The sequence below is a fragment of the Schistocerca nitens genome, chromosome 2 (assembly GCF_023898315.1).
Source record: "Schistocerca nitens isolate TAMUIC-IGC-003100 chromosome 2, iqSchNite1.1, whole genome shotgun sequence".
NCBI classification, from domain to species: Eukaryota; Metazoa; Arthropoda; class Insecta; order Orthoptera; family Acrididae; genus Schistocerca; species Schistocerca nitens.
Genome location: NC_064615.1, coordinates 880333583 through 880343337, shown reverse-complemented (window position 1 = coordinate 880343337; position 9755 = coordinate 880333583). Strand labels below are relative to the sequence as shown.

Below are 9755 nucleotides of genomic sequence, written 5' to 3'. Positions count from 1 at the left end.
AATGGTTAGGCAAGCAAAAATGTGTCTTGCGGCAGATAGTTGTTATTCAAAAATTCCTTTTGGCAACAGACCCTACTGCAATTAAAATTCATAAAATAAATTCTATTTAGTTTTATTTTAACATTATCAAGCATCATTCCTGAATAACTATTTTGTTTGCAGAAATAGTCATTTTTCTTCTTGATAGTTCTCGTTACTTAAACTTTGAAAACTTCCTAATAATATTTTCAAACATGAAAAAATTAATTTTCGATATCAATAGTGAATAAAGGATAAGATGTATTGCAAATGAATGTCAATTTGAAAATACTGAATGTCTGGTTACATTCTAAATTCTCAAATGCTTAAATGCAGTGTTTTTATAATTTTATTGTGACCAATGCTATTATAAGGCTACCAATGCACATTTCCTAGTTGTCCATAATACGTAGTGAAACAACAAAACTATGTTAAAGCTTTAGAAGCTGCTCTGTCACTGCTTTTCTTCCCCTCCCAATGCAATTTACATAATAATAAATTAAAACAAAAAGTAAGAGAAACACAATTTCCTTCTGGAAGATATTTTTCTCCCGTTTTATTTGAGTGGCATCTTTATTTACTCACTGAATTGCCTGCTACATCATCAACACTATACGCATGGACAACTAGATGAGCACATACACACACATGCAATTACACAAACACACAAAGGAACACTGGATTACACACATTTAAGACACAGAACTCCTACAATAACAGAACACACTAATTCAAATGTAAAGAAGCAAACTAATACAACCAGAATATTTTGCACTAGTTACATTTAAAAATGACATATTTAATATCACGTATGGCAACACCTAGTTACTACATTAGCAATGGTGATGAGTATCACAAAAACATTACAGAAAGCTATTCTCATAATAATTTCCTTTTACATATCTTAGAGGAAAATTATTAAAAAGTATGCATGTAAATAAACATATTTTACATATAAATACGTATTACCTCCAAGTGTCAGTAAGTATACACATGGAGTAGTTGCAGATCATTTTTAGGTCTATATGTAATTCACATACTGTATTGGACATACTGTATAATGGACCGATAATCTTGTCAAGTAGCATACATACTTAGAAGGCATAATCTTACATTTTATAACACCTAATTAACACTGAAGTCACAACACAGAAACATAGCTCTATTTAAATACTGCAGCATAATTACTTTCTGAAAACTGCAATGTCAGGAAGAATAGGCCTTTTATGGCAAACATGTCAACAAAGCTCACAAAGTCAAACTGCATGAAAAGCCATATAGAAGCAATTTATCCACAAAACAAACCAAAAATCATTTCTCTGAAAGAGAAATACTAAGGATCAACAAATTATTCCAGAAAAAGAACAGAATATCTGACTACAAATGGGCAATGATCTTGTTGATAATGCATACACATAGAAGCACCAAACTATGGTTTCATCAAAACTGAAACTTAAGCCAATGAAAAAATTAAACACATAATGTGACCTCTTGTTAGAATATAATGAAAATACAACAGTTAATGCAGAGTGTGAGCAATGGGCATGACAACAGAGACAGAAAGTAGAAAAACCCGTCAAGATAAATAAAGTTACAAAAGCAATGTATTCTTTCATAGACACCTGCTCTGTGATCATTTCTCATCCTACAGGACTCAAATAATACATTATTTCCTCATCTTTTATTTTTTCTACCTGCTTTTTTACTCTGTGCCTTCACTGCAACTACAGTTCTGTTTATCTCACATCCAAATATTTACTTTTAATTTCAACCAAATTCAATTTTCTCAAGGATTCTTTTCACAAATCCTGTAGTTATCATTTATTCAAATATCATCATATTTCTTATTTACTTGACCAACATGACCAAGGAAAGTTTTGTAACCATGTAGATGATGTATACAGCAGCTTGGATTAACTGCAATTAACCATCATTCTTTGTTTCATGCACATCACTTTTCCATCACTATAAAGACCACATTAAGCAGTGGTACCCCTCAAAACAACAATCTGACCCCCTGGTAACTTTTTAATGAGGAGGTGGAAATGAAATCACTGTTCTCTCTAATCTCTTTTCCTATCTTACACAACTCTGATATGAACAAATGAAATATGAAAAGAACAAGTATAGTTTACTATAGAATATAAATTTTTGTCCTTCTGCATACAAGTAGATCATCTCATCAGGTACTAGTTATATAGACCTTTATAAAAAAAATAGCTATCCACATACTGTTACTAACTTCAGTAAAATTTACTTTCTGTTTAAACAGAATAGATACACTGCACAAAAAAATAAATCACAGTATAAAAAGTAAAGAATACATTTCAGCGACTGTCACTGAACAAAACAGTAACAAAAAATAGTTTACACCTGCATGCAAGCAATAAGAAATAAAACAATCAGTTCCAGTAAAGCAATGGGGACATGAAAACACTGCCTGCATAGCTTAACTGGTCTATATCAAATTAAAGTGAGTATATCATGTAATTATAGACTTCATGGAAGTTTTCTGAAAGTCAAGTCAATGTTATTACATAACTAATTACACACTTTGAGGTGTTTAAATAACTGAAGCAATGAAAAGGAGGAAACCTCATTTCTCTGCTTCACACCAATACTCGATATGTGGAAGTGACTCAAAATCTTTCAAGGGTGTTACAATTACTGTGGTGGTGGCTGGTAACTTGGAAACCTGCTCTGGTCATATCCACCATACTGACTTTGAGGAGGGGGGCCATGTGGCCCAGGAGGTGGCATTTGGCCTGAAGGCGGACGATACTGGGAATACCCTTGTGTTGGCGGAGGAGGATATGACTGTGGTCCATACCCAGGTTGTCCATGAGATGGGTAGCCATGCTGAGGAGGATAACCTTGTGGCTGTCCAGCCTGGGGAGGTGGCGGAACATAGGTCTGAGTTGTGGCTGGATGTGACTGGAGAGGTGGGAGGCCATAACCACTAGGAGGATTCTGTACTGAACCAGGAGGTGGACCCTGTGGTCCACCTGGACCTCCGGGGGGCTGAAAGCCTGCCTGTCCAGGAGCAGTGCTCGGTGGGTGCTGTGGAGGCATGTACCCACTCTGAGTCACAGATGGATAGCCTGCCTGTGTAGTTGGAGGGTACCCACTTGATTGTGTAGTTGGAGGATATCCACTTGACTGAGTGGTTGGAGGGTACCCTCCAGACTGTGTTGTTGGCGGATAGCCACTGGACTGTGTTGTAGGTGGAAATCCACTTGTCTGTGTTGTTGGAGGGTACCCACTGGACTGAGTTGTTGGAGGGTATCCACTTGCCTGTGTCGTCGTAGGATACCCACTGGATTGAGTTGTGACAGGGTACCCACTACTCTGAGTACTTGGAGGATAATTGCTAGCCTGTGTGCTGGGTGGAAAGCTGCTACCTTGTGATGGTGAAGAATAAGTAGTTTGGCTCGTTGGAGGGAAGCTTCCACCCTGTGTAGAAGGTGGATAATTGCTTCCCTGTGATGACTGTGGGTAACCACCACCAGCCTGGCTCGAAGTGGAGTAGACTCCTCCTTGTGATGATGGAGGATAAGCATTTGACTGTGATGAAATAGAATATATCGCTCCACCTGACTGTGATGAAGCCTGATATCCACCAGACTGTGATGTTGAAGGGTAAGTAGCAGATTGGGTAGAAGGTGGAAAAGTGCTAACTTGAGTTGTTGGAGTATATCCACTGGCAACAGACTGTGCGGAAGGAGAGTAGTTGCTACTGGACTGCGTGGTGGCAGGATAGTTTTGTTGTTGTGGACCAGCTGAAGGCCCTTGAGGATAAGTTTGAGTAGAAGCTGATGGTGCAGAACTGGTAGTAGTTCCAGTTTGTGAGTAAGCTGTCTGAGGAGATCCAGTAAAGGGTGGTGAGGTTGCAGCAGAAGAGCCATAGCCTCCTACTCCAGGACCTGGACTTGAGCGGCCCACGTATGTACTAGTTGATGTCTGAGAAGGGCCTTGGGCTTGAGTAGATGGAGGTGCAAAATTTCCTGACGGACCATTCCCTGGACCTCCATAATTTCCTGGAGCTTGTGTTTGTTGGGACTGTTGCTGTGGTGGCTGCTGCTGCGATGATGGCTGCTGTGATGGTGGCTGCTGTGATGATGGTCCATGAGATGGATGTGATGGATGTCCCTGATGTGGTTGGAAGTTGCTGCTTGTAGGTCCAGATCCTGGACTGGGGCCAGTGCTGTTAAATGGGGGTCCAACCTGTCCTGTCTGAGTTGAAGATTGTGCCACTGGTCCGTAACTTGTCTGAGAGCTAGCAGACCCATAAGCTGGTTGTGGCTGACTTGTAGGAATTGGCCCATGACTGTAGCCACTGTTAGCCTGATGAGATGGTGTACCACTTGACACTTGATAGCCACTAGGTGTTGACTGTGATAATGCCTGTCCAGATCCTGGAGGTGGTGGTCCATATGGTGAAGGTAAATTTGGTCCAGTGGGCCCACTGCCTGTAAAACAAAAAAATCTGTGCTACATATTTTGTTATCACTTGAACTTTTGTTATTGCAGAGAAAAGCATTTAATTATTTGTGACTAATCTGATTTTCATATGACAGCGTAACATAGCATTTAATTTACTACATAGCAGTAAGAACTTTGCTAACTAGTACAAAGAAATCGTGTTTTTGAGCAAATTTTTATGTGGCAATAACAGTGTATATTTCACAGTTTCGATTAAATAATCAAAGAATAGGTTCCTTCTGGTGGAGGACAGCAATGTTTTACCACTATACAATGTACATAAATTTGGAGTAAAACACTAGAGATAACATAAAGACCAAAAACAGAACTATTTATCTCTTTTTAAGACCACAACGCTACTACTACAGACAATTTTTTTAAGAAGAAATACCTACTATGTGGGAACTGTAATATGCCCTGTGGACTCCCTAGTTCTGACCGGTAACAATTGGAAGACTTTACGCTGTACAGTTGTACATTGCCAACTGTACAGCATACCACTAGCTGGTTTTTTATTTATTTATTTACACGTCAAGATCCATAGGACCAAATTGAGGAGCAAATCTCCAAGGCCATGGAACATGTCAGTACATGAAATTACAACATAAAATAAATAAAATATTTATGAACCCAAAAAACAAGCCATAAGTTTAAGTAAACGCAATCAACTATAGGTATTTTCCAAGGAACTTCTCAACAGAATAGAAGGAGTGACTCATGAGGACACTGTTCAGTTTTGAATCGAAAGTGCATGGATTACTGCTAAGATTTTTTAATTCTAGTGGTAGCTTATTGAAAATGGATGCAGCAGTATACTGCACACCTTTCTGCACAAGAGTTAAGGAAGTCCGATCTAAATGCAGATTTGATTTCCGCCGAGTATTAACTGACTGAATGCCGTTTATTCTTGGGAATAAGCTAATATTGTTAACAAGAATTGACAGTAAAGAATATATATACGAGGTGCGGCTAGAAAAAAACTGGACTAGTACTGTTGAAACAATAAAACGAATGCAATAATGCTGAAAGTCGCGTGGCCTGTCACGTGACTCTCGCTCCGCCTACTGCTCGAGTTTCATCTGCCTCCTGCACTCAGTCTGCCCGTGGCGTCAGTTTTAAGTAGTTGACGTTTTGTCTGTGCATCGGAAAATGTTGAGTGTACAGAAAGAACAGCGTGTTAACATCAAATTTTGTTTCAAACTAGGAAAATCTGCAAGTGAAACGTTTGTAATGTTACAACAAGTGTACGGCGATGATTGTTTATCGCGAACACAAGTGTTTGAGTGGTTTAAACGATTTAAAGATGGCCGCGAAGACACCAGTGATGACACTCGCACTGGCAGACCATTGTCAGCAAAAACTGATGCAAACATTGAAAAAATCGGTAAACTTGTTCGACAAGATCGCCGTTTAACAATCAGAGCAGTGTCTGAGTTAACAGGAGTTGACAAGGAAAGTGTTAGGCAGATTCTTCATGAAAGTTTCAACATGAACAAAGTGTGTTCAAAAATGGTTCCAAAGTGTCTCACAATTGAACAGAAGGAACGCCGAAGAATGATTTGTTCTGACATCCTGGAAAACATTGAAAGTGATCCCACCTTCTTACAAAATGTTATTACTTGCGATGAATCGTGGTTTTTTACTTACGATCCCGAAACTAAACACCAATCGATGCATTGGAAAACTCCTGGTTCTCCACGACAAAAAAAAGCACGAATGTCAAAATCAAAATTCAAGGCAATGATGATTGTTTTTTTTGACATCAAAGGGATTGTGCACATTGATAGGGTACCAGAGGGACAAACAGTGAATCAGCATTACTACATTAGCATCCTGGCTACCATACATGAGCGAGTACGGAGAAAACGGAACGATTTGTGGAGAAAAAAGTCATGGATCCTTCACCAAGACAATGCCCCAGCTCACAGTGTGTTGTCAGTGAAGACGTTTTTGGCAAAACACAACATTCCCATCTTAGATCATCCACCCTACTCACCTGATTTGGCCCTCTGTGACTTTTTTCTTTTCCTTAAAGTCAAGTCAGCTTTGAAAGGAACTAGATTTGAGACTGTTGAAGCAGTAAAAGAAAAAGCGACGGAAGTAATGTATGGACTTACCGAAAATGATCTGCAGCATTGCTATGAACAGTGGAAAATCCGTATGGAGCGGTGTAGAGACTGAGGAGGAGAGTACATTGAAGGAGATAACATGAAATTGTAAATAATTGTAAATAAATGTTTTTTCCAGCATCAGTCCGGTTTTTTTCTAGCCGCACCTCGTATTGAGAGGCCAATGTCAAAATACCCAGGCTCGTGAGCAGGGGTCGACAAGAGGTTCATGAACTTGCACCACTTATTGCCTGAACCGCCCGTTTCTGAGTCAAAAATATCCTTTTAGAATGGGAAGAGTTACCCCAAAATATAATACCATACGACATAAGGGAATGAAAATAAGCAAAGTAGACTAATTTTCGTGTCAAACAATAACTCACTTCAGATACTGTTTGAATAGTAAAAATGGCAGTATTGTCTTTGAACAAGACACTGAACGTGGGCTTTCCATTACAGTTTACTATCTATCTGTACACCAAGAAATTTGATCTGCTCAGTTTCACTAATTATATTCCATTCTGTGAAATGAAAATGTTGGGTTTTGTTGAATTGTGTGTTAGAAACTGAGTCTTACTGCGATTTAGTGTTAGTTTATTTTCTACAAGCCATGAACTTAAGTCATGAACTGCACTATTTGAAACCGAGCAAATGTTGCACACTACATTCTTTACTACCAAGCCAGTGTCATAAGCAAACAGAAATATTTTAGAGTTACCTGTAATAGTAGAGGACATATCATTTACATAAATAAGGAACATGAGCGGCCCCAACACTGATACCTGGGATACCCTCTATTCGACTGTACTCCACTCAAATCCCACATCACAGCCATATTCTCAACACTAAATAATGACCTTTTCCTGTCTGGTGCTGAAGTGAGAGGTGAACCAATTGTGTGCTACTCCCTGTATTCTGTAAGGGTCCAACTTCTGGAGCAATATTTTGTGATCAACACAATCAAACAACCTAGTAAATATATAAAAAATATGCCTAGCATTCGAAACCTTTTGTTTAACCCATCCACTACTTCAGATAGAGAAGAGAATATAGCATTTTCAGTTTTTAAACAACTTCTAAAGCCGAACTGTACATCTGATAGCAAATCATGTGATATAAAATTATCAATTATCCTTACTTACACGGCCTTTTCAATAACTTGAGCAGACACTGATGGCATATAAATAGGTCTAAAATTGTCTACATAATTCCTTTCTTCCTTTTTATAAAGCGGCTTTACTACTGAGTACTTTAATCATTCAGGAAACTGACCATTCCTAAAGGAAAAATTACAAATCTGGCTAAATAAAGGGCTAACATGTACAGCACAGCACTTTAACATTCTGCTAGGCGTTCCATCATATCCATGAGAGTCCTTAGTCTTCAGTGACTTAATTATTGTCTCAATTTCCCACTTGTCTGTATCACAGAGTATTTAAGACACCCCTGTAGAAACTAAATTTTTATTTAATTCAACAGCAATGCTCAGAAAATTATTTTAAATACTGTACGTATTGTCACAGAAGAAGCTGAGTCGCACTGTCACTGTGGTGTAGTGGTTATGATACTAGACTGTTGCATGGAAGTGTAAAATGCTGCACGAACTGTAAAATTTTAATTTCTATATTTGGCTCAAGGATATTCTAGAAGTATCCACAAATAACAAGAATCATTGTACTGGAATGTTCTGCAACTGTATATATACCATATGTGTTCTGGCCAGAGGCAGTTCGCTCCGCGCTATTCTATGTGCAAGTGCTCAATAAACCTTCATTAAGTGAAGTTAGTGTTCGTCATTCATCTAATTACACTTTCTTCTACGTGACATTATTCTGGTGGAGATGCTGGGTATTGGAACTTGTGACAGCGCACATTATCGACGACACAGTGGCTCCCATCAGGCCACGACAGTTTACGTAGCGAGAAACCAAAGTTCGAGCCATATTCGACAGATTGCACTCTATCGGAGACAGAAGAAGAAGAGGACGTTACGATGACAGCAATTGTGTGCCACCACATGAAATGTCCTTCTGGGTTCTCTGGTGATGATGGCCAAGATCCAAACAAGTAACTTAAGGTATATGAGCGTATAGCCAGATTTAACAAGTGGGATTACACCATGTTTGGCTAATGTATTTTTCTAATTGGAGGGTACTGCCAAGCAATGGTATGAGAACAATGAGGAGAAGTTCACAAGCTGGGAAGTATTCCAGGCGGAACTGCTCAAGTATTTTGGCGACACATAACGACAGAAATGCAAGGCTGAAGATAAATAACAGTGGAGGGCACAGTGTCCAGGACAAACAACAGCATCCTACATTCAAGATGTCTTTGAGTTGTATAAAATAGTGGAGCCTAAAATGAAAGAGAAAGATAAGGTTGCACATCTCATGAAGGGTGTTGCTGAGTGCATGTATCGAGCTCGACTCCTGAAGGAGGTTTCGACAGCAGACGACTTCATAAAATGGTGCCAGTATATAGAGACAATGCATCAAAAAAGAATTACACGCAAGAAGTTTGAACGGCTTTCAAATGTCATATGGATGTCTGCGATGGAGGAAGATACTGATTTCACACGTGTTCTTGATCAGATAGTGTGAGAGGAAGTTCAGAAGGTACTTGGATTGCATGGCGAGCAAAAAACCGAGACACTTCAAGAGATCATAAGGGAGAAAGTGGAACAGACATTGAACCCAATCTCTCGTCCTTCATTTCCCCTTAAAACGGTGAAAAAGTCAAGACCCAGGCGTAGTTAAATTCCTACAATGAGGAATCTGTTTGGGAACCAAGGAAGACTGACGTCTGGAGGACACAGGATAACCAATCAGTATGTTACCGCTGTAGATGACCGGGACATGTGGTGCACTATTGTCGAGAAAGGCAGTGGATATTTGATGACACCTGTGCCAGAAGACAGCAGACCGATCTTAGTTGACGCCAACTCCGAGACAATGAAGATGAACAAGATGTGGGTGCAGGACGACGTAGGTCACCATCGCCGCAAGCTAGCCATTGGAGAGGACGCTCCCCAACATGCTGATAAAGGACTCCACCGCTGTTTAGAAGCTCCAGCCAATCACCTAGCCACTGCAACCTGGAAAACTAAAGGGTGCGTCCTTCCTTGGAGGTGAGGCCGCCGAAGAGAAA

The 9755-nt window shown here is 39.5% G+C and overlaps 1 protein-coding gene across 3 annotated transcripts in view; it reads right to left on the bottom strand.

Moving 5' to 3' along the window:
• Positions 1-572: 572 nt before the first annotated feature.
• Positions 573-9755, bottom strand: part of LOC126237180 (trithorax group protein osa-like) — a 101358-nt gene continuing 92175 nt past the window's right edge. For all 3 annotated transcript variants that reach the window (XM_049947053.1, XM_049947055.1, XM_049947054.1), the window contains one exon: positions 573-4487. In XM_049947053.1, coding sequence (XP_049803010.1) covers positions 2683-4487 — 1805 coding nt within the window. In that variant the 3' untranslated portion in view covers positions 573-2682. The remainder of the gene's footprint in view (positions 4488-9755) is intronic.